The sequence below is a fragment of the Styela clava genome, chromosome 7, assembly GCF_964204865.1.
Source record: "Styela clava chromosome 7, kaStyClav1.hap1.2, whole genome shotgun sequence".
In the NCBI taxonomy this organism is placed as follows: Eukaryota; Metazoa; Chordata; class Ascidiacea; order Stolidobranchia; family Styelidae; genus Styela; species Styela clava.
The window spans coordinates 15,218,546-15,244,814 of record NC_135256.1 but is presented as its reverse complement, the minus strand read 5'-3'; the positions used below and the strand labels follow the sequence as shown (position 1 = coordinate 15,244,814).

The window sequence follows — 26,269 nt, the reverse complement described above, 5'->3', positions numbered from 1 at the left end:
TTTCATCCATTTATAGATCATAATTTACGCACTATGATTTGACAGAAGTTAACATCCAAAATCCAAAGCCAGAAGTTAAGCCAAATCCAAATAAGTTTCGAAAAACCACTGCTTTCTGTTATCAATTGCAAAGCCGAATTCGTTTTAGCGATTTAGCCTTCTTTTTTCATAACTCTAGCCGCAGTAGCGTTATTAAACCATTCCTATACAAAGAGGCCGTCAATCGACCGATTGAAGGGTTTTTTTACTTTTTATTTCATGGGCAAATGTAAAAGAATGATTGTTAATTTTATAGTTCTTATTTACAGCTCATCTCACATGAGATGGATAATACGTAAACGTATTAACAAAGAATTCTCTAATGTTAAAAATTTTGGCTCACTGGTGCAATCGCCAACGACAAATTGTGACAAAGAAAAGATATGTCCAGCACTCCGCCCATACCGCACGATGAATATGGGCGAGCGCCCATGAACTTGCCTACATATTTATACCCCGGAAGCAGTAGTTTGGACTATTCTTCTCATCTCATACCACCAGACGAAAGCAATACATTTGTCTCTTACCGTCCAAAATTTGACCCAGTCATGGACATACAAGCCCGCAGCATAAATTCTAGACATGAAGCGGGGAGTTCCGGAAGAGAGGAAATGGAATCCTATCCTAGTTCAGTAGAAGAGAAGAACTACAATAGAATGTGAGTTTTTATTGGTACATTGCTATTTTGTGTACTATTTTGTTACCGAAAAATTGAAACAGCTGGACTTAAAGTCTCCGCACAGTCTTAGGTAGGCATATTATTAGACACTTCCAATACATACAAAGTCAACTGAACAAGGCACAACTGAATTCCATGTACAATCACATTTGCGGCTCATTTTGTCTTTTATCAGCTATTTTCACACTTTATTTGGCTGAAATTGAAGCCTAACTAACCTAAATTATCCGTTCCGAAATGCTGAATGGCATATTTTATTCTTTCCAATATCACAAGGGATTTTGAAGTGAACAATAAAGTATGTTAAAAAGGTAGTTATTGACACTATGAGATATGCGATCAAAGACCATTGAAAGTGCCAAAAAACGCATTTAAATTCAATATCTCAGTTCAGTGACACCTTTGATATCAAAACATAAATAATATGAATTTAATTGAGAGTGTTCTGTGTGTATTGATAAATTGGTGGTTGACTAAATGATACATGGGTATGGAATTTCGATAATGTGAATTTGTTGTTATATTGTGCGGGTAGACTTGGGTTCAGGATATGTTATCTATTCACTCATTTCTCTGGTAATAATGTTTACCGTAATTTAAATGTAAATTGTGCTTTGTGGGTAAGACAGTAAAAATGGGGTTTGACAAGAAATGCGCATATTTCAATCACGATGTAAAAGTTTGATAATATAAATTGAACTATTAGGAGAGTAGACTTTTGTTAAAGATGTTGTTATTTATTCACGTATTTGTCATGCGATAATTTGCTAAAATTTTATTCAAAATTACTGTGTTGATAACAAATGAAGAATGAGTTTTGCCTAGAGGGTGCAAGAACCAGGGGCGGAACCTTCCCCCCCCCCCCTTATTTTCTTTGGAAATGTAAAAATAGAAACGCCATTTTTTCTGTAGCATACATAGCATTTTGAAACGCTTTTCAAAACTCTTGAAAACCCACATTTTCTCGGCTATTCCTGGCCACGCCCCTGACAAGGACAATATTTCAATAATCAGCTTTTGTTAATTTAATTTGAGTAAGTTGAATTATGTTCACGATGTGTTATTATTTATTCACATTTTTATTATCTTGTAATAACTTGCTGAACTCCGTCAAATACTGTTGCTAGTTGTGGCATTTTGTTTTGCCGTAACGTAACTGCGTATAATATATTAATCGAGATTGTTAGTTGTGATGTGACCAATAAGTTGTGTAGAATTTACAGGTTCTGAGTGTTTCGGCTCCCAAACCATACATACACCTAGGGGTGGCTACTTCGGCGAGAAGGCACGTGAGATTATCCAAAGGTAAACCGACGCCCGTCTTGGCCAGACTTCTCTTTGTGTTTGAACACCAGCGGTATTTGACCGAAATATAAATCTATCGCGCACTCGTTCGCAGCTGGTTTCTTTTCAATGATAACATCACGCGGTTGTTTCATACAGAAAATGGATACAGGCTGGAATTCACACCGAATGAAAAGTATCTTTGTTAATATTAATTTTATGCCTTGATAAAAATAGATTCATGATATATTTATCTATGTTGAGAAACTACATAGAAGACAAAGAATATTTTTTTGATAAAAAAAAGATCGACACTGCAGCGGAATTCTCGACTGGGTAAAAAGATAGTTTAACGATATTTTAGTCAGAATACCATTTGAAGTAATTAAATTGGGGTAACGTGGATAAGTTTACTAAATATATTTCAATAAATATCAGTAGTGTTGCCCGAAATTGAAAAACTCGGCAGGGTTTCCGTGTCCGATTTCATTTATGTTGTTTATTTTGAGCCCTGTGTTTAATCAATTATTATGAGGGCTGTGATTCATGTCCCGAACTGAGTCTTTAGTTACGAGCGTTTTGTCATTTTAAAAACAGTTTTGCTAACGTATCCGACCTCGACTTTCTCGAAAATGAGGCTTTTGCCAGCAAACATTAACAAGAGGGAATCACACGGGACTTTAAACGCGTCACATCAATAATATTGAGCAAATGGCTAGTCTTTAGTGAAACTTTAAATCCAATGTGTGGCTAAAGTAATACAAAGCTAATTTATTACATGATTCATCTTCAAACTAGCAACGACACTTCTACTATGTCTCCGAAACACTGGAGACACAACTCGCGAACGTTCTCTGTTTCACCGTAATGTTAGCCGATGATTATTCAGCCGAAACGAATCAATCACTTTTTATCGATCATCGCTGGTAGCGAGTCGCGACAAAAAATGTGAACATAGGTATGCATAGGAAATGAATCGTGTACCGTGTCTTGGTTAAATTGATAAAAAAAAATTATATGATCTTGCCATTGGAATATACACAATGGATTGTCATGCTTATATCGACGTTGACAGAAAAAACTTTTTCTTTGTTCAGTTTGAACCTTCATTATTTTGCGTGCCCTTGGCGTTAATCCGCACGACGCAAATAAATTGTGTAAAATTATATTTCATCCCTGTGTGAAAGCAATCGCGTCGGTCATCATTGCATCGATAAGTTCAATATTTTTTTTCAGTAGTTGAAATTCTTACATTATTCAGCATTTGGCTGATGAACTCGCAAATTCTCAATGATGTTGCTCCCCTTCTCACTGGTATTACCCTTTGTCAAAAATAGGTAACGTTTTTTTAAGGAGTAATGGTGTCATCTGCTACCATTTCTCCACCAACACTGAAACAATTTAAGAACAATTTGCTATATTAACAAATATCCAAGAATAAGGCTAGGGATTTTCGAAACTATTTAGCCTTTCAATTGGGACATGAGACTATTTATTTTGAATAGCTAAGGGTGTTTGTTACATGAGAGTGATGTTTACAGCTTTAGGGCGACTCTTCATTGACCAAATTCGACAATTGGATCAATTTAGAATATAAGGTGTGGAATCAGAGTCGTATTGGATTGCAATTTTGTAGCAGTACATGGCTTTCACGAAACAATGATTTTGTAGTATATAATGTACTTTTACTATGTTATATACGAGAGCTCATGAATACCACTGGGCAATAAACAGCAGTATGTTAGTTACAATCGTTGGTATTTGGAACGTTTATTTTTTGAAAACTTGTTAGTGGTTAAAATAAAGTCATGATAAAAGAGGAGAAGATCATAAAAGTAACTCAAATGGTGGCGAGGTCAATGGAGTTCGGTCACCGAAAACTTGTATAATTTGATCAAAGTCAGAAAAGATTAGATCAGGCGAATCGGATCGGATAATATTTGAAAAGAAGCATATAATCTGTAAATGTGAACATTTTTATAGTTCTGTATATTTCTCAATACTCACTAAGTAGCTAACTATCTTCTGAAGGGAAATGCAAAGTGCATCTTTGTCACTTTGTTCCTCAAAGCCTTAGCCAAGTCGATCAATATTTTATTCTTTGTCTTTAGTCGGCTTTGCTAAATTAATTCTCAATCAAAAATGGTTATCACGGGATCATGTTCTGTTAGGCCATATCTGAGATGTTTATTATAATCTCGCAATGTTTGAAAAGAGCTCTTCATATGTGCAATCAGTTAGCATGGTCTGAAGCAATTTAACCTGGTTATATTTCAAGAAATGGTTTCGAAAGTTGCAAAATTTCTACTCGAAAACGAGTATCAGATTATTGAGTTTTTTTACGTACAGGCATGCTATACATTTGCAATGACGTCAGACTACCCGTAGGACATGGCTTCTAATTCAAGAGTCTCGCTTGGATAGTTTTGAGCAAGCATTGAGGCTAGGCGTAATATGACTACATCGTGCGGAATCATCACACTTATCGCTTACCGTATACGCTAGAATATTTTTCTATCGTTGTTTAGGTAATCATTCTCAACCGTGATAACATTGCCATATTTCATGTTTGTGATTGGCCTTAATTTGCGATATTATTATATGAATACAATCGTGGATATTGGGTTTTACATGGTGTCCCATTTTATTGGATTCGATTTTAAAATTCATGTTAAAATTTGACAAAAAATACCAATCATTAAATATATTTATATGGAACTGTGTTACAAACAAATTGATAACTCAAATACGTGGTTTCGTCGATACAGCCAGTCACTCGATCGAACGAGATACATTTTCATGCTCGTCCATTTTGAGAGGTAACTAAAAAAAGGTCCGATAATGAACGGACGAATTCTACGTAGAACAATCGCTAAGACGGCAATTGACGAATAATGAACACATTATGCGCGGATTTTCAGTGTGCGTTCTGTAACCCGTGAATACAAAGCGATTGACCGCTTACAAGGATATCCGTCTGTAGCATATGTTTTGGGACGCTTGGGGGGACTGTGTAGTAGTATTTACCCTATGTGTCGCGATAAGACTTATTGCATAATGGGTTTTGCTTCAGGGGTTGCTGCTAATTGCAATATACATAAAATAAAAAAATACGTAAAATTAAATCGAAGGCTCCAGCTAAAATTTAAGGCTTTGGGCAAGATTAAAATAAATAACTGATCCATCAACTAGTAGTCGTTTCATATAACGTGATATCAATACATTAATTAATACGTACAATGGTTACAAATACCTATATATATATTATTTGAATGGATCTGTTAATTACATTTCCCAAATATCTTATGAATTCAATGCGGTATGATTTAAATTTAGTTTATTTTCAATATCCAGCGGTAAAATTACAAAAATTTTCGTCGGAGTTGGTTTCAGATAATCCACTTGCTTACTCCACAGTAGCACACTACAAAAGTTTTCAGTTTGGTAGTTTTCTGTCGAGATTTAAAATCTTTGCCTTTAAGCGAGTTATCGAATATTGACAATTCGTATACGTGAACTCGCCTCATACAGATTTGTTCAAAGCAAGGCCAAAAGCTCGATATTTAAAGATAAAAATCACCACGAAGTAAAGCTGAACGAAATTAGATGAAGGTTTCAAGATCGAAACAAGATAGATATTTATTTATAAGTATACTGGAAGACAGAAATAACTCCTGATTGATAGAGTTCAACCAAGTATCCGCGAATAAATAACATCTTTGAACAGCGAATCTGCAAATGCAGAAATTTCACGTGTTTTCACGCCGAGTTTAGCCATTAACTACAATACAGTTTGTTGTTAATATTTTTCTATCGTGTTTAAATAAATATATTGGAAAAATTATACAGGCGAATCTTTTTCTTGTTGTTAATATTAGGAGATGAAGGGTATAACGGAGCTTTGCAGTTTGTGAATATGCTTTATCAGATGTTTAATTTACTTTCTAGGAAATTGATTGATCACTACATATTAGCAATAAAGTGGGTTCATTTCACGTTATGTGAACTGCATTGCAGGTTAACGTCTTTGAAGCAAAAATCGAAGCGTGTGAACGGAACCGTTGTTACATCGCCCGAAATACTTTAAAATGTTTGGTCGTCGGAGATGCATACAAAATATATAAAAAGTAATGGATTCAATTCGAGCTAATTTATGTGATCGTATCTATTATTCAAAATGGCAGAATCCCTCGTAAAGCGGGTTTGGTTTTAATATTTATGTTATGAAATTGACAAGATCCAATATCGTCAAGCAGTGAAAATTTTCCCAACCTAGATGAGTTAAACACGAGGGTTTGGATTTTGAATTTTAGAGTTGATTGAAATTTAGCACACTCGAAATGAACATCAATTCACCGCTGTAAAATATGATTCATCCAGACTAAACGATTAATTGATTGGCTTATAGTGAAATTTTTTATAAGATTTATATTACTGTCAAAAGCAGATTTTTTGAGATATGTTGTATATTTGATACATTATGCTAAAAATATGTTTCAGAAGAGGATTTACTTAATATTAGTCCTATGATTATTTATATTTTCTATTTATAACATAATGATTATATTTCGTTGAACTTGACAAATACGCCGATATGAGCGCATTTTGTAACATATGTTCTCATAGTTACGGCACGATGTCGATAGCAAAACTTTTGAAGACTGAATTATATATATATAATAATAAGATATGCAAAGGTGGGCATTTAAATTTCAAATTTCCATAAAAAGATTTGAATTTGTTGATGATTTGGTCAACCACCACAACTAATGCAGTCCAATCTATACATAAAAGTATTTATACATATCAGTTGTATATACATCCCGTGTTAAATGTAAACTATTATATATATTTGTCTTGAAATTCGAGCCAGGCGCTTCTCAAAACGCCGAAAGCAAACGTCGTATACACCGTTTGGTATGTCTCGTTTCACAGACGCAGTGCTCAACAAAGCCGTGTCTACATTTACTAGCTCATCGCGATGGATTCGTGACGTCATATCCGTTTTATATCAACAGACGCCAGGATATTATCGAAGTATAATAAGACATATTCTGCGTATGAAACATATAACATATTTACGACATAAAATGTATATTTAGTGAACATATCAAATAGAAAGATGAAAATATGTTAAACGCTAAGATGCCGAAACATTATTTTTGAATGCATATTTAGCCGCCTCATATTCGTTTTAACATTATTATCATGTCCGATATTTGGTTTGTCATTTGATACTAGCGTAACGATGTTATGCGGTATATAAACAACGAAGATATAGAAATCGGGGATAGTGTTAATACCAAACTTTAAACGCGTATTCATTTTTTGCTCTGCATTCGTACATTTGCGTTGTTACGCACGGGTGATTTTATTGAACTCTATCCGCTCGATGATCAGCCGGGGGTTGTTCTCGACCTCTTGCGAAGAAAGCGCGCATTGGTCGCCGTTAGTCACGTCATCGATATATCGCTAATGTCCGAATATTCATCTACGATATTCGATCGAATTTGAGCAAGTTTATTGTGAAAGACTGAGACAAATTTCAGCAGGGAGCCACAAGAGACGACTGAGTCTATTGTAAGGTAATTCTGTCGGTAATCCTATTACGTTAGATTTATTAGTAGCAGTAGCATACCGATGTCCATTTCAATTGATATAACTTACTTGTTTAACGGCCGCGTTGTATTATCGTTGTACCTTTAATTAGGTGCTATTTGTTAGACTATGGCGTGTTTTAATTGGGTTACCTTGTTAGTTTCGCTGCCATTTTAACTTTTATTCAAAATCCTCGAGAAAGCGAATGTGCAGGCAAAACTTATTACATCTTACCTAACAATTTAATCGTCGTTGATGCTTTGCGAATGCATGTTTTATAACTGTAATAATATTGCGTTGTTTCACGTGTAGCCTAGTCGTTGATTTTTGTGTCAACTGTAACACTTGTTTCGCTGTTGTATGCAATTTACTTTTATTTCATTGGTGCATCATGGTAGCATTGGCTCAATGCTCAATTTGTTTCTAGTCGTCGTTGTCGACTATATAATGGAGTCCAATGATCAAGTTAGACTTATCAGTTGAAGACTTTGAAGGAAATTTATATATTGAAACTCGAAAGTATATTCTATCATAATGTAGATCGGCCGATGTTTTATGAACGACCATGAACTATATATAATAACGTAACAGCTTTACACAATATGGCCTGATATTCATCAAATTTGATAACGCATACTGTGAATACTCTCCATTGTGGAACTGACGAATTGAGTTGTCGGATTCCGCAAAAAAAAAAATTACCCATGTCAGGCTGGCGTGCGTTATTGCTTTTCATTATAGAGATGTTATTTTGTATATAATATTTCGATTAAATTTTGTCAAGATGTACCGTAATATTTGTTCATCAATTGGATTTGTTTCAATTTCCCAAATGCTCCGTTCGGCAAATGACGAGCATTTAATCCTATAGGCCTGGTGATTATGACTTAATGAATTTCAAGTAATTTGCCGACATCAGGCTGGCATGTGACTGGCTATAGTTGCAGGCAGTCGGGGAACTAAAATCTTATTTTCACGATAGAAAAGGGAATTTCGTATTTAAATTTTGCTCCGTTCGCCAAGTCCCGAGTATGTATCATGGATTCATCGTGGCATGCCGATATCGACTTAATGAATTACAAGTTATTTTATTATATTATTATATTTCATTTGTCAGTATTGCGTTAATTATAATATTATTGCGTTGTCACTAATGGCATAATATCGCACAAGCCCGTCAGTCAGGATATTTGTCCACTTATCCTATGCGTGTACGTGGTAACTACTGGCGATTTCGGTCATATTTGTATGACGTCATAAAAGCTCTGTTTGGTTTCTAGCATTCAAGAAGTTAGGACGATACCAAGCTTTTAATTGCGCCAAATACAGCTTTGTTTCGCACCATTCATTGTAGTAAATAGTTATCGATTTCGACCATTATCGACGTCATAATTAGGCCAGAGACAAGCAATTCAACGGGATATCGAACAAATTTTTTGGAGATAGTTCTGGCGTGTGCGTATAAATCTATCCTTTTTTAATATCAAAGAACAAGAAATATTTTACACCTCGAGTCAATTCGGACCAATCGGTCACAGAGGCTAAGCTTCTTCGTTTGATCGAAAGAAGAAAGCTCAATTGCATATAGTTAATATATATGTTTATAACTAAACCGAAATATATTTTGGTAATGATTTAGGGGCCCATTACCAGAATCCTAATTGAGATCAGTAATAATATTCAATTTTACGCTATATCTTGCCAAGTTTTAGTAGTGGGTAATAATTCCTTAAAATGTTGTACATTGCTTGACATTCGAAACCAAGGCATATTTATTTCTTCCTTGTTCGTAGGGATCAGCGCTTATGTAGCGATTCTCAGTTCTAACGTTCGGCAGTATAGGCGATACTGTACAGAACGAGACGATACTGTACAACACATGTCATTCAGGTGGATTGGATAAAAAGTGTATGTATTTCGCCGGATTCTGTTTCGATAACTGATTTAGTGCTCCTCTTCGACAATTTCAGTCTAAATACACTAAGTAGTAACAGGTTGCTGATGTCGTATGAGGATTTGATAGAAATTATTTCAAGTAAACTTGTGCGCCCTATATATATATGGATATCCATATAATAATATTTCCTTCTGCTATTGTTTGATCATTTGCAAATAAACAAAGTTCAACGTTCGATTTTAGGGGGCGACGAACAGTTGGTTGTACAGTTGCTATTTACATAGTTATTTATTACAATGCTTTTGAAAACAAATAATTTAAAGTGGAATTTTACGTTATGGTAGCGAAGTTGACCAGACTTTGATATCTTCGACGAAGTCATATTTTCTACTGTTTCGTAGTCCAGTTGATTGGAATCATTTTACATAGTATCCCCGACAAACCATTGTTGCCTTTTTTTACGAGATTCAGGATGCAACTCTTGCTGACTTGCGTTATTATATATATAATACGTTTGCCTATTTGAAGGTCCATGTACTTACTATTTTGTAGTTGGATAGGTTAAATGATGTTTCGGTTATGTTATTTTATAGGGTCTTGTTGGGCACTACTTTCTTTCTTTTATTGGTTGCTTCTTGTCTTTCTTTGAGCAAAGTCATTAACAGCTTTAATTCGATTTTGTACTCAAGAGGATCCATATTTCTCGCAAGATTTTATTGATGCACGTCGAAATGAAATAAAAGAAACTAGTCGTTGTATGTTAATAATTCCGCGTGCGAAGTGCTTGAAATTAGCGCGCGGGATTATCAGACTATCCACATCGTTCAGTTTTTCTTTTGTTTTCTGTGTTATTGCTCGAGGCAAAATTAATTCAATCTGCATATCGCGTTGTTGAATGAATAGACGGCTGCCACTGATGTTTATGTGTTTGGGTGCAATCATATTTCCCCGCACACGCTCCCGTAAAATACATACACTTTATATTTATATATATAATAAAATATGACACCCCTCCAACTACAGCTGCCTAATTGTAGCAGTCCCATATTCGACAGAGTACATTTCTGACATAGCGGTAATAGACCACACTCGATATCTTCTTGACCGTTGAGCCATAGCCACATATGGATTGCATTCGAATCCAGTACGGAAATGCCATAGTCTCGTGGAAAGTAAAATGATGTTGTTTTCTGTGTTACTTCCCACTTCATTTCTGTCACTAATTTATATTTGTTAATTGATATATAAATATCTCTTTTCTTTGTTTTGGTAGATCATGATATACTAGTTAAAAGACGAATACGGAACAATACGAAATTTGAATACATACTTTCACCAAGAATTTTCATGTATTTCACCAATTCGGCTAACATAATTTCACGTAAAACTGACATTATAACAATACGGTAATCGTAATTGCTTTTGATATGTTAACATACATTGGATTTTAGGATGGTTAATTCACACATCGGATAGCTTATACAATCTGTTTGCTCTATCTATAGTGCCATTCATTCACCGGTGGCGTGATGCTTTCTAGTTCATTGTTTGTTCAACTTCCGGCATCTAATTTTAAGGGTAACCGTAGTGATAAAATCCAATATTACACAGCCTATATACTATACAGGTAGCTGTACTCATTTACTTTTTCAATTAACTCGGTTGTTGATAGTGAAATCACATCACGAAACCAAAAATGAATTTCAATGGATTCAATTTAGAATGATGATTTTTCCGAAAAATGTTATTTATTTTTAAATATCAATGCATTGAAATGTCTAACTTTATTGAAGATGATAGTTGTCAACTTGGTAACACGCCTCACCAAATGAAATTAAGTCAAGTCATTTGATGTCAAACGTTCTATAGCAATAATTAATCTTATTAATAAACGTTAGACTTGTTAGCATTCTTGCAATTATTATGTTATTAAGATTAAGTTTATTATTTAAGATTAGGAATGTTCAAAACTGCGTTTTCAATGTTCATTTAATAAACGAGGTATAGTGATGTAAATTTGGTTATTTTGTTTGTAAAATTGTTCATGTTAGGTTTTGCCTGGCGTTTTTTGTGTTTTTCAGTGGTTATTATAATCGTTTAAACATCGAATGTCACACTACTTGAAGGATTAGTAATTTATATACTACATAATAGGCAAAATCCCATTTAAGATATCAACCCCGTGTTAAAAATGTAGAAATTTGAACAGGCAATAAAATCGACAGTTTGTCTATATTTCATTTTCGCATCCTAAATTTTTCAAATTTGTGACCAAAAATCGCTATTTACTTTCTGCATTTTGAGCATACGTTCTGTAAGTTATGGACTTGGTTACATTTATATTCAGGCAAATTATTTGCGAATTGTCAACATGTATCGTTCAGGATGTGAAAGAACATAAAACTAGAATTTAATCAATTAATCTTCCGTACTTTGGTATTATTATACTTAAAAATACATCTTTATATACGCATATTCCATTTCTCGACACCCAACTTACTAGTACAGCAAAGAGAGAGCTGTTAAATTGTTCTCTTTTCTAAACGGTTGCTTTGTGCAAACAGCACCGATGGTTTGTTTTTGTGAATGTATGCGGCAGACACGTCCGCTTTGTTAAACGCAGGCTCCGTCGTGCGGATACTCCATCCCCTTCAATGGTGAATTGCTGAATAATTTCATTTGTAATTGAAGTATCGACTTGCCTTAGATAATTGTATCTAATCAATTTTTACTTCCACACTGTTCAAACATAACGATTTGCATTATTTCCAAAGAGGTCTGTATATTTCTCATACCCGGACAATTTAATTGATAAATAATATATGTTCTCATTTTCCATTAATGCAAGACAAGAATCCGTTCAAGTTATTTTGATCATGGCCGATAAACACATTTGGAGTATTTTTGAAAATAGGACATTCTGATGTTAATAGTTGTTAACATAAAAATGACTATTGAATAGATTTCAAATGTTATTTGTCAATGGCTGAACTAAAATATCACTTATGTCATAAAATAAATGTGAATATGTAATTCCTATCGGTTTTGCCTTTTTCAGCCCTAAAGTTTCTATCCTCACGATGCCTGTGCGCAGTTCGTGTTATCATGTATTGATCATTTCCGTGCTACCGCCATATTTACACGATTTGGTCGATATGATATACATGATTATGACACGTTTTAATGGCGGTCCTAGTCTTTTCTGTATATCGCGGACATGTGGCCTATTTGTTGAAATTGAAAGTACAGACATATTCACATTAGTGCTGTGCTTTGAATTCTGGTTAGTGTGCGTAATTCATGCGCGCCATACGAATTGCAATGTAATTAGCTGGACAGACAATGCCAAAATTATACTTCCCGTTTAGGCCTTTTTAAATGAGTGTTATCAGGTCACTGTATCTGGCACATTGGGCTGGATATCTCGACATCTAGGTTGGACATTGCTACTCAACTCCTCAAAAATAAAATTAAAATGTTTACATATTGTATAGCGAAAAGCTCACATTTTTCCTGTGAGCCAAACGTTAGGCAATGGGAACCGACATAATTTTATTATTATTATTCGTATTATTAAATTTTAGTGTTAGTATTATTCGTCAGATACGCGCTATATATCAAGTATAAGCCCTCATATAAAATGGGGAGGGGGAGGGGGTTGGGGGAATGTTTGGAATGTGTAAAAAACGACGACTAATAGGCGCGACTTGCAACGCGCCGAATTAGCGCACAAAACTTTATGGCTCCGAATGCCTCGAGTAAAAGCGACGTGATTGTGGCCGAATAAGGCGATTTATGGACCTTTGACTCCCGTAAAATTCTTCCTATACTTTACCATTGTAAAAATGTCGGTGCTTATTTTAAGAGTGGTTTTGCGAGTTGGTGCCTGTAAAATGGGGTATTTTTGTTTCAAACCATCATTCTGATTCATAGCATTCAACAATCTGTTTTTTAAAAGTGCCGGTCAAGATTTTTAGCCTAGTCAATCGCAGCTATTTCTACACTAATTTTTGATTACTGCAATTAAACTGAAACTCCTAAACAGACAAAGTGGTCATTGTATTATTTGATATATATTTATATATCCGAAACACAACTAAAAACTTACGAATATATTTCAAAAACGCGAAAACGATGGAAAGGTTTACGACGACCCTGAAAATCTGTCTGAGCGAGAAAAGTGTCTGAGCGGATGCGTCACTCTTTGCATCTTTCTGATTGGACAAATGTCACGAAGTAAACAAGGAAGTCGATGCTCGGGGAAACATCCATTCAGTCCGCACTTTCCATTTGAAGCCCTTGTTCCTGGCGAATCCTGACATATTCAGTTTCGATTTCTAAAAACATTCTGTATCACACATAGCAATTTTTAGAACATCAGTTCTCTTGGAAACTGAGACCACCTGTTACAGTCAAAAAAAGTATGTGTACCAAGATGACTCATAACCTGGACACTAACCTGGTACACTTACTATGTTCAGGTTGTGCGTCATTTGGATCACCTAATTTCTGCAAAACTTACATCTCAATAGCAATGCAAGAACGCAACGTGAGATTCGACGATAAGACGCGCTTTACATTAATCTAATACATAAACTTTCGAAACGCCTAATTTAAAGCTGGTCTTCAGCTGCGGTACAGGTTACCCATTTGTTGTGGTCATGTAAATTATAAAACGAAAAAAAATCGTTCGCACAAGGCGAACCCCCTTGAATTCCATCGCTGATTGTATGCGACGTGCGAAATAAAGTTTTAAACCTAATAGTTATCATTGTTCGTGCTACAGCACCCTTACTTCACGCATATGGGTCCCACTGGTGCAAAGGTAAAGATGAGAGATAGTATTTTGAACTCGTAAGCATCAAGGCAAAAGGATGATCGTTACTTTTACTATACAACACGACCAAGGCTCGATAATGTCGCCACTTTTCTGGTATGTCCCGGAACGCAAAGGGTATATTGTTGTTGTGCGATCAAGCGCGCGTCTCATTTACTCAGCTCAGTTAGTATTTAGGAGAAACGAATCAAGCAGAAATCAATATTCGAAGACTGCTGTATTAGTTCCGCGTTCGACAAACTTGGCCAGACTTGTAGAGAATGATAAATAATGCATGGCATGAAGGAATAACATGGGTACAAATACGAGTTTTCAGTGATGGTTTTTCGTTATGATTTTAAAGACTTTCGGACGGCATTTTAATTTGTATCCTACACATAAATGTTAATTACAGGCACATCAGATACCCAGTCTCTTCATATTAATTCTGAAAATGTAGAGCAATCTCATCATTATTCTAAAATTATTATTTGTTATCGTCCATATAATGATCGAGTAACCATATAATATCTACAATATCAAGCTTCGGCTGTTTAGTCACATACCTTGTGACAGGCAAATTCAATATTTTCTGCTTAGCATTGGCAACTCAACAGATTTGCGATGCGTCACATTTTGCTATCAGCAAGCAAAGCCATGGACAAAGTTAATCTAAATGTATGGCTGTTTAGTCACTTACCTTGCGACAGGCAATTTTATATTTTCTGCCTATCACTGGTAACTTAGCAGATTTTCCATGCGTCACATTTTGCTGTCCATGGACAAAGTTAACTTACAGCTAATCGCAGAAAACACAAGTTGGATTATTAAATTTATCTGTGACGGATGTATCCTAAATGTATCATTGTATGAGGCACCAGCAGACTAGATTTAATATTCTAGTTGGACCTCTATGCTGCCATTCATAGATGGCATATGATTGTAAGACGAGAGTGACAAGACTAATATATTGTGAAATTATGTTTAAATTGATACAGCGATAAGCGTTTATTGCTTTATTTTCATTTCCCCGCTTCGTTGAATTCAATATTGATCCGACCACATGATTTTATGTTAATAAGACGCATGTTCTATTATAGGCCACATGGCATTAGCGTAAAAATAAGCAGTTTAAAATGTCGTAAGTGACATCGCGACCAGATATCTTGCCATTACATTCGTAACTTATTGCCTTCAGTCCTCCATGGTTACAAGCAGAACCAGCAATTTGTCTTCTGGCGACCGCCTCCCAGAGACACAAATTTGTCACGCATGCCTCGTACACGCGTACCACATATAAATGTGTTGTGTTCTTTGTTCGCGAACCAGTTTTATATTCCTGCTCATTCCTTTTTTTTTCGGGTACTTTGTCTGAGAACATTTGCTTCTGCAAATAGCCGGATTGGAAATTTACTTATCGTTGTCTGTGACGTTATTTTTAATTTTTTAAAATGACCAAATTAAAAAGTTGTGCTACTGTAATAAAAAGAAGAGGGGTCAAAGGGCAAGCTACTGAATACAAGAATAGTGTTGTCATTGAATAAATATTTCTGGTTCCGACGAAGATTATAAACATCCCCATTGAATTGGAAATATTGAAATACTCTTTCGGGGGTATGTTCTGTGTTCGTGAATCGTTTAGTTAAACATTTATACGGCTCAGGCGCATCAAGTAATACACGTATTTTGGATTGAACAGGACCCGTCTTTTCCGTAAAGGCGGAACATGGTTTCGCTCGACTGCTTCGACGAGAGGTGATACGGTTGCGTCGTCAATGAGAAAGTACTTTTGATGACTTTAGACTATTTAGTTCTCTTACATTCATTTTGATGGTAAACAGATTTTTTTGGATATAAATATGTTTTTGTTCCTATGCGCAAGTCATCATTTTCGTTCAGTTTATCTAAAAATTGTCGATGATTGACCACATGAATTCATAAATATGTTTTTACAATATTATTTCGGCCGCCTAATTGTATTTCGAAATGGACTTGCTAATTGGCGATATAATTTGTTATTTGTTACCGAAGTGCGGGAACTTTTCAATTTCTTCATTTCTTGCTAAAAACTATAATTTTAGCTTGTTGTATACATTCTTTTGGAAACAGATGAATATTCTGTAGTGAATTTTTATCAATTAGACTTTTTTATGCTGTTGTCCCACAGAGTGAACGAATCGGTAGCTGGTTCCCATATTTGTTATTTTGAACCTGTTAAGGTTTTTCGAGTGAATCACCTCTGCTCAAAAGCTTCAATACAACAGAATTTTCAATCTATCCCCCGAAGAATAAAAAATGAATCAAGCTATTCATAAGTGAAGTTAAGTCGAACTTGATATGCAGAACTTCACTTTTCAATCAATTTTTGTATCTATTCCATGCATTCGCCGATATTTTTTATTTCTTTGGAAAATATAACGCCGCACTGATCTTATTATGCTGTTTCCATTCTGAGAACCGTAGAATATCAAACAGTACAATCGCGGGTGTTTATATTTTTTTCTGTCGTATTATCGATGTTGATGCAATAAAACACATGATATGGACACGGAGACACGAAGGCAAATAACGGATAACACAAATATATTATTTTGGTGTATATGGCAGTATACCAATCGCTTACATATGTTCTAACACTGAGAAAATTTGTTGTAGATTCTGTGAATAATCATCACTTTACGTTTTATTTGAATTTTCTTTGTGTTATCCCCATTTATATTATTTTGTATGTATTTGTGGAATAATAGACGGTTTCGGTATTTTCTGTAATGGCAATGTCAACATGTCGCTTTCTGTATACCAATTCAGAATGGTGCAAAATCCGTGGAAATATGTGGGTTTTTAATATTAACATAACTTTCGATCAATTTTGGGAATGCAAGGTATCCTTCCTCCTCAAAAACACAAAACATTCCGTCATATGTAACAGTCAACAAATTGTCAATAGTATGTTTACCAAGAAATGTGTTTGATAAGTGTTGATATACGTTAGTTCCCGGTTTCATTGCAAAACATTGGGTTATTGTTATTGGACACGAAGTGGACATAACGATCGTTTCAATATTATGTTGTTGTTCTTGTTCTTTGACACGTTTCTAAAAAGTCGCTTTTCTCTTCGAATACTGAACCAGTTGCTTTGAAATTTTCAGTGGTTAAAGATTAATTTTTTTGCTAGAAGGCTATTACTTTTATTTATTTCAAAATTTTGCGTGAATTCTATGAAATTTGATATTTCGTCTAAAATTTTGGTGTATTATTTTTTATCCACGGGAACACGGATTTTAGTCAGTGTCATGACTGGCAGTACGTTTTGATTCTGCAAAATTCTTGCTACTGGAAATTCAGAACTTTTTTGAGGGTACCGGTAGCGTCAAAGGTACCGGTAAGGACTGATTCGCTCTGGTCTAACGTGTCCATATATTTGTGCGTAGCTCTCTTGTTTACCATCTAATAATAATAATCCATTAAAGAACAAATTAGAAAAATAATGGATTGATATGACGATCTCAAAATATCGAAGCGTGCGCATATATAAATTTGTAAACAAATATTCGGCTGAATAGTTGCGATCTAAGTTGAATATTGAATAACGAGGTCGTAGTCTGGGCAGAAAAATCTTGCTATTGGGATCGCGAAATTTAACAACCCCGTCGGTCGCTTTACCAAATGAACTACTTCCGCCTAATGCGTTATGTGACATGGTACTGGTTGCCTACGATTTTTGTTTGTTTTAGAAGCGCTTTGTTTCCGCGGTCATAATTATAGATTTTTGTTTTTTATTCTGAGAAATTCCCCGTCCATTTTACGTCATCTTACCCAACTCAAAAATCATATGCGTCCTATGCTATAGTAAAAAAAAATCGGTGACAGTTGGTTTTATGGCACAACTGCTTTATTTTTTGTCACGTTGAGAATTCTTTAGATTTCGCAACGTGTAACAACAAACTTTATTTTAATTGATAATGATTAATGGCGATGAACAAAAATAATATCCAAGACAAGCTTCCTGGAAAGGCAGCAAGCAGTTACATAACCAATTGTTTGATCTCGCTGGTCACATCGCTCCTTCTCAATGACGTATTATACCCCTGCAGGGTTTATTTCGTTTTGATCGTAGCGTCAATTTTGTATGAAAATGAGTGTCGCGGTGGTGTACAGCTCCTTTACATAATAAAGCGGATTGTCCTTACCCAAACGTTCATAGAATAATTTAACATGTTTTATTAGTAGATTTTATTTCAGTTTCATTATATGAAGAAAAAATGGAATTTGTTAATAATATGATGGCAGAAATAGAACGTTTTGAATTAAAACAATTCAACCTAAAGGGGATTGATGATAATAACATTAACAAAACACAACCATAAAAACGAAAAAGTCCAGTCTTATTCCCAACTGTTGATATTATTGAAGAAATTCGTTATATTCAAAATGGCAATTAGGGATGACTTTCCAACTCACTAACCATACTATCTTACAATGGATGGAGCGAACTTACACTTCTAACAGTTTTTCCATACTGGAGATTTTTTTATCTGTTATATAACTCCCAATAATGACAGGGAAATATCTTCCTAGGCCTTCTTTCACCAAAATATCCAGTAATAAAAATTATAAACCAAAATCGAAGATATTCACTTCCGATTCGTATTACACAGGAAAAACAATGATCCATTTTTTAACAGGTTGACTGAAGTGATAAAGACCAACAGAGATATGAATCTGGTCAATATGGGTCTCGATGAGTACAAGGTATGTGATGTAAAAATTACTTAAGTATCTAGTCATAAAGGTATAAAATAACAAAAGTAAAACTAAAAACAAATTTTCTAGGATAATTTAAATATTATACTGTAATAAGCAATAAAAGAAAACATTGCAAACTGCCAACCGCAGCTACTATTTATTTCATAGTGCCCAATAACATTTAATTAACACAAAGCATGAGCCCTTGGTAAGTGTCTAAACTAGTACAATATTACCCTATTCGTTGTTCATCGACTGTGCTATAAGTCATGAATGATACAAATTCAACAGCATTCGCACTTGTGGACTTCAATTATATGAGTAGCCAGAAAGACTGTATGGGGTTGATTATAGTAATCATCAATATGAACGTTGATTGTAAGAAATTGGACATACTCAGGCTGCGAGGTTTTTCCTAAATTTATTTTGACATCTGAAAGTTTACCACTATTTTCAAGTAACACAATGTAGAGGAGTGGCATCACAGCCAAGTACAAAACTGTATGATTCGGCATTAAAAATGATTACTGAACAGCATAGTTTGAGGCCTTATGAGTCTTACACCAATATAATAAACCAACAGTAAGTATATGTACCGCAGCGTCTACCTTTATTCAAGGTCTTTTAAATATTTTTAACAAGTAGTATTAACTTGAACCTTGCTAAATTTTTATTACTTTATTTACTATTCGTACCACATGAGATTGTAAAAGAGCGGTGACCGACTTTTCCTATCCGCTTGCACATGCCGGCTATGCATAAAGCACCATGTCGGTCTTAGTGGCAAGTACTATCATGGTGTTGTTTAATGAGAAATACAGCTATCAACGATAAAAGGCATAAAAAGTCACAGTACAGACTGTAAGTAACACGGTGCCACCAACAATATAAGGCAACCATGATGAATAAGTATTGCCTTTCTCAGATTCCTGCATTTTCTTTTTAATGTCATTAACATGATTTGATAATGCTTCCTTTCTTTCCGAAATATTTCTTTTCCTAAGGTTTGCTGCATTGTTGTTTGCTTCCTCAACCCTCTGAAGTTCCTCCACTTGTGCTACATTAGTTGTATTTCTGATATGATTGTCTGTGGGTGACTCTATATCCTCCTGTTTTCCACGTTTCTCGTCTCCATGTTTTTCAAAGTCGTTTTCAGCTGGTCTCTTTCTATTTTTATCCTGGTCCACTTGGTCTTCTGGTTCCTTTTCAACATCACCATCTCCATTTCCAGTGTCGTTATGCTCTTCATCGTCGCTAGATTCATATGGGGATTCCGGTTCAGACTCTGTTGATGACTCTGTACTTTCTTGTCCACCAGGGTCACGCATGGCCCTTGCACCTTCAGCTATCGCCAAATAACTGAAGCGAAGCTGTTGTGCAGTTTGAATCAGACCCATTCGATATTTCCTCATCTCTAGAAGTGTTTCTTTAACATCGAATGGTATATCACGCTCAATAAATACCAAACAGGAGTCCACTAAGGCAAAAGTGCCTGATCTGCCTATTCCAGCACTACAATGGATTACAGGTGGACCAACGTTTGGTTCAAGTACCCCACTGTCCTTTACGCAATTGAGGAAATCCAAAAATGCTGCAGGTGACTCAGGGACTCCAAAATCAGGCCATGCTGTGTAGTGAAACTGATAAATTGCTTTTATTTCACCGGTATCATCCTTTTGTAAATTGAGGTATCGTACTGTATAATTTGGATTGACCTGTTGCCGTGTTATAGACACAGTCAACCCCACATCAGTAAATTGCATGGGATCTTCATCCAAAGGAAAATATTGGCTGCATTTGATCGTTCCTTTCTCTATTATGCGATTCAACATAATGACAGCCGCAGAATTTTGCTCCCATACAGTTTGCCAAAAATGGCCTGCTGTGTGATTTAACGGCCCTTGCGCCAGAATATATTTCCGATTTGCATCAGGAACCTCAATTAATGAAGCATTGATATAGTCGTTTTCACCCTCGATCAGTTTTACACGACTATGGTCAAAAGGACTAACATCACGATATCTATTTCTAGTCCTGTTTTCTGGTAATCTGGCAGTTTTATACGAGAGATCGTATCCAGCCGTAGTTAACTTTATTTCTCTGAATAATCTGTCCCAGCCATTTCGTTCATCAATATCAGCTACGACAGAATCCATTTTAGTTTAGTTCTGGAAGAACAACAATAAAGTTGGAATTAAAGATGTTTCGGTTAGAAATATGAATAATTTTTTCCCAATAGTAACTGTGGCATGTCACGTTGGTATTCATTTTACAAGTAATAAAATAAAACAACTGATAAGTTGAACAGAACAGAAATAGATTTTATGAATTTGGTCACGAAAATTACAAATATAGTTTGTTCATTAAATCCAAATCCACACAACTGCACAAACACAAAGTTTTAAGCAATACAGAGTTTAACTTATTCATTATAAATCTTATTGGCTTAAGGTCAGTATGATGTTCAAGGAAAAAATATATTCTGGAACCATGATATAATTCTGTGATAGGCAAGGCACATTCTGACGTTATATAGGCTAGTTATACTTAACAAACAATAGTTGTTATTTTATTCAACTAGTACAAGCCACACCTACACAGTATAATGCCTTTCAACAAAACATTCGAATGAGCTTATATATTCTATTCGTTTCCCAAATTGGAAAAAAAGCCCTATATCTACGATAAGACTATGGCGTGATGGTCAAAAGACACCGTCAAACCTTCCAATAAACTGTTACTTAACACAGTAACAAAAGCTGTAAACCATATTGTATTTACCCCTAATTACGGTAAGCGCCAGGTTAGGAACAAGAACCCTATGCTTCGCCTTCTCTGTCCTTCGAGTTCCCGGAAGAAGCCTGACAGTCAACGATGACAACATAGGACAACAACTGACAGCTTCCCCAGCCTTGCTTCCTTCTGCCATCCGCAATACCACCACGGCTGCTGTGGTAGGTTGTAGACTAATTCCGATGACGTCATTTCTTGTCGCAAGTTTCTCTTATCTCCTTTTTTCTTTTCCTTTGTTCTCTCGTTTGATGATATCTCTCTAGCGGCTCCTAACGGTTCACGTATTGGGTTGCGCAAAACACGTTCGTCTGACTCCGAATATCGGTATTGTTTTCAAAATTGACTTCAAATGAGAACCCTATAAACATTGTAAAGATCGATGGTTTTCAAATGTTTAAGAACTGGCTCTATTTCGTATCAAATTCACTAACATGAGGTTACCTCGTTTCAGTATTCAGTTTCCTCATTTCCGAACTTACAACTTTAAAGTTATACAAAAAACATAACATAAGATTACACGATAAGAACGACACGACACGCTTTTCTTAAATAACTTTCGAAACAACAAATATAACGGTAGTCGTCAGCTGCGGTGCACACACCGCACGTCTAGAACAACGAAAAATAGATCATATATAAATTGCGTTCGAAGCAATTTCCATCGACACTAGGTTTTAATCATTTTTATAAATTTTGCTGATAATTCTGATTTTTTTGATCCCGAGATTATAGTTGAATATATATTGGACTCATCACATATGCATATGATAAATCCCAGTATTAAATTCATTGACTATCTTGATCGAAAAACAGATATGAGATATATTTTTTCAATTATGAATTTTTTATTTTTTGAATTAATTTTTTAAATATCAAAATTGTTTGTTATTGACAATTTTTACTGCTTTTTCCCAATCTTCATCATCATAAGTTGATGGTAATTCCATTTCGATTGACTTATTTCCTTCTTCGACTAAATTATTATATTAGGTGTTTGAATTCATTTTGTTTCATATTGAGTTGTTATTATTTTTTAGCGGAGAGAAAACTCAACTCCCCTGAACTCCACGCCCAAGAATGGAGAATACGATGCAACCAGAAATTTGCATAACTATGTATCCGAATCCTCTCTGAGGTAAGCCTTGTGAGAATAAATACATGTATATTAATGATTTCAGAAATACGCAATATGTCACATACCGTATGTGGTAGTTAAACTCCAAGTATTTTTTAATTTCGAAATTGACTGGTCACAGATAAGAGTATATTATTTCATCGCTGCTCCAGCAGAAGTATGTGTACTAACCAATATGGAGGTAACTAATTTTGTTCGCCTATATTACATCAAGTTATGCAAAGCGACTGAAACCTATGGGCAGGGGGTTTATTCACTTGGCTAACACAGACAGTCCCCGAACTCGTTATAGAACTAAAATAATGGAAATCCGAATAAAATTATGCCCTAACCCTAACCTGGTACACATGCCACGGGAGTACCATTTCATCAGCCTGAATAATACAGTGATCATAATAATAATGATAAAGCAAAAAGAACATGGTTTTTACATTTTAAACTGGGGGATGGATATAACCATGCATTCATTGAATTCAGCCCCTCTCAAATTCATACTTATGCATAAAGTTTACAATTAAACATTGTAATATTGCAGCAGCGAAGAGTTTTTCTTCTCAACTCTAAAACATTATACCACTTTTTTTAATATGTTATAGTGAAAATTGTCAATATTGTTTGTTTTTGTTACAGAAACTTCACTCCAAAGGCCAATGATCATCTTGCAACGGGATATCCAGATATGGGGCCGGTTTGTACCAATTGTCCACTGTTATTGTTTTTTTGGGGCTCCTGAAGTATGCGAACCAAGATGGCGGACATCGGAATGTAATATGTGTACTAGGTTAGGGTTAGGCCATAATTTTAGGTATAAATACTACGGGAGGCTCTTGGCTAGTCTTCGAACTGATAATAGGACTAAAATAAGGAAAATTGGAAAAAAATTATCGCCTAACCCTAACCTGTTACCCATGTTACGTTCCGATGTCCGCCATCTTGGTTCGCATACTTCGGGAGCAGCGTTTTTTTTATTCTGCTCAAATATTTTTGATATTACAACGTGCAGAGATTTTAAAATTATAAAACAATCTGAGGAATGTGATTTTGAAATAGCTCCAAATGGATCACATTTGGTGGATTTTTGCATATTTGAGCTAGTTGCATCCTTTTAATTAGCATCTCTGGCCTCTGCTGAAAGAAGTTGTTGTATATGTGTCAAAGTGTGTCAGTTTTCTACATTGTGCACAATGATTGGTCTTGAGTAAAAATTATTTGTGTTTTATTTACAGTACTCAACACAAGCAAGACTACGTCAGCATGCGATAGATCCCAGGATATCTCCCTTTTCATCAATACTGCCAAACTCTAGCCTTCTACAGCAACAGATGGCACCATCTTTTTCTGGGTCATATGCCCCTTATGATATGCTTTCATCCTATCTGAATCCATACGCTGCTTTCGATCCTACTAGAGAAGCTGCATCTTATGCTGTGGACAGGAGAACACCTTTTCCAAAGAATTATCATCCATCCCCCGGTCATTTGGGACTTAGTCAAGCTGCTGCTGGACTCCAACCATTGCACCAAGGTTATCAAGATCGAGACATTACTAGAAGTTACATGAATGCAGATACAGCTAACGCTTATTCAAAAATGTTCGCTTCGCAATATAATGGCAGCCCAATGAAATACAACAAGCATACAAGTGAACCAGAATCTTACTTACCATCTAGGCATTCGAGTCATGCAGATAATTATCCACATTACTCAAACAATTATTCTCAAAGCAACAGCCTGAGTAGCTCAAGCAAAGTTGATCAGAGTGGCAAATATCTCTCTAGTGGTTCAACTAAAGATACTTTGAAGCTTAATGATGCTTCAGTAATAGATCTCACAAGCTCAAATTCACCTGGTATGAATGCAGAAGCAGATGTTGTAGATAAAATTAAGAGGAAAAAACAGAAAAGTGAACCACCTCCTTTAGTACGTGGACCTGAATCTGCATTGAAAGAAAATGGCATCCACGTGCAAAAAGAATTGGACAGAACAAAGGAATTTTCAATTCATCCTAAAAAAGATCATCCCTCCATGTCACCGTTTGGCGTGGACCCTCGTCCGTTGATGTCAACGTATACTCCAGTTAAACCTTCCAAAATAATCTCTGGAAGTTTAAGTGATCAATCATCGCAACAAAGTAGGTTATATGATTCACCTGGCGATCCAAAACGTTCACACACAGCCAACATTGAATCGCCTCAAAAATATAATGCTCGGTGGCCATTACCTTCAAGGTATCACCACCATACCCCGCCCCCTCATCTTCAGACACCCCCACACAATGATACTTTGAAAAATGGTCCCACATCAAAAAGTTTCAAATCAAAGAATGTCTCACATCCAGGTGGTGAACTGACTTTTAATTATCCTGAAGGAGTTACTACCAAATTAGATAGAAACCAACAGGCACTGAGGTACCCACCTTCATTTGATAATGGACTTTTACGGCCTGGATCTCATCCTTGGGCTAAAAAAGATGAATCCAAGCTCTCACCTTGGGAAAACCATATAATGGATACAGCTAGGGATGGTAAGATTCCTTTTAAAAGAAATTACGATTTCAGTTCGCAGGGAAATCCTAGAACCATCGCTGGAACGATTCCAGTAACGAATAAAATATCTTCAACCAAAGCATCCTCACACTTACCAGATTATCAGCATTCAGCGGCTGCACTCGCAGAGAAGTTCTTTCAAGATGCTAATGTCGAAAGTTCAACAGACGTTGCCAGAAATACAGTAATTCAATCTACCCCAAAAACTGAAATGCCAAACAATAAGGATGAAGAGATAGGAAATTCTGATGAAATACAATTGCAATGCAATGAAAATCTCAATGTTAAGTCAATAGAAGATAACGCTATTCAACCCCACAGGACTAGTACAGATGTCGACAAAACACCTAACAAAATTCATGAAAAAATCTCACCTTCAAAGCCAGGAAGAAAGAGGAAAGTGTCAAATGCAGCAAAAGGTACATAAAATCGAATTACTGATACTCCATGCTTTTTTTGGATACAAGGAATATATTCGATTTACTGGCTTACATACAATGAAATTCTTAAAATAATTTCCAATGGTTCCAATGGCACTGAGACGAATTTGGTTGAATTTAACAGCACCATATTTCAGTGCTTGCTCATAATTTTCAGAACACAATTCTTAAAGATTGGATGATTCAGTAATTCAGTAATAATGTTCGAAACAGACTTAACAGCGCTGGCATTACTGATTACACCCCTTAAATTCAAATCCCATGCTCATTACCTCACCCAGGGTGTAATAAGTGTCG

General features: G+C 35.5%; 2 protein-coding genes across 3 annotated transcripts in view; one reads left to right on the top strand and one right to left on the bottom strand.

The window, feature by feature from the left end:
• Positions 1-303: 303 nt before the first annotated feature.
• The window catches only part of LOC120328307 (uncharacterized), a 39,358-nt gene continuing 13,392 nt past the window's right edge, over positions 304-26,269 (top strand). The window contains exons 1-5 of one of the 2 annotated variants that reach the window (XM_039394753.2): positions 304-697; positions 18,999-19,065; positions 22,890-22,987; positions 23,618-23,675; positions 24,214-25,951. In XM_039394753.2, the coding sequence (XP_039250687.2) occupies positions 423-697; positions 18,999-19,065; positions 22,890-22,987; positions 23,618-23,675; positions 24,214-25,951 (2,236 nt within the window). In that variant the 5' untranslated portion in view covers positions 304-422. Of the gene's footprint in view, positions 698-7,364; positions 7,588-18,998; positions 19,066-22,889; positions 22,988-23,617; positions 23,676-24,213; positions 25,952-26,269 lie in introns of those variants that run through there. The other variant, XM_039394754.2, reaches the window with a different exon arrangement.
• LOC120328308 (tyrosine-protein phosphatase non-receptor type 2-like) lies at positions 18,532-21,996 on the bottom strand. The gene is made up of 2 exons (XM_039394756.2): positions 21,841-21,996; positions 18,532-21,227 (listed from the first exon to the last, which is right to left on the bottom strand). The coding sequence occupies exon 2, from the start codon at positions 21,213-21,215 to the stop codon at positions 19,884-19,886; it is 1,332 nt and encodes a 443-aa protein (XP_039250690.2). The 5' UTR covers positions 21,216-21,227; positions 21,841-21,996; the 3' UTR covers positions 18,532-19,883.

Excerpts from the sequence above, each read along its gene's own strand:
- LOC120328308 (XM_039394756.2), bottom strand. The coding sequence starts at position 21,215 with ATGGATTCTGTCGTAGCTGATATTGATGAACGAAATGGCTGGGACAGA.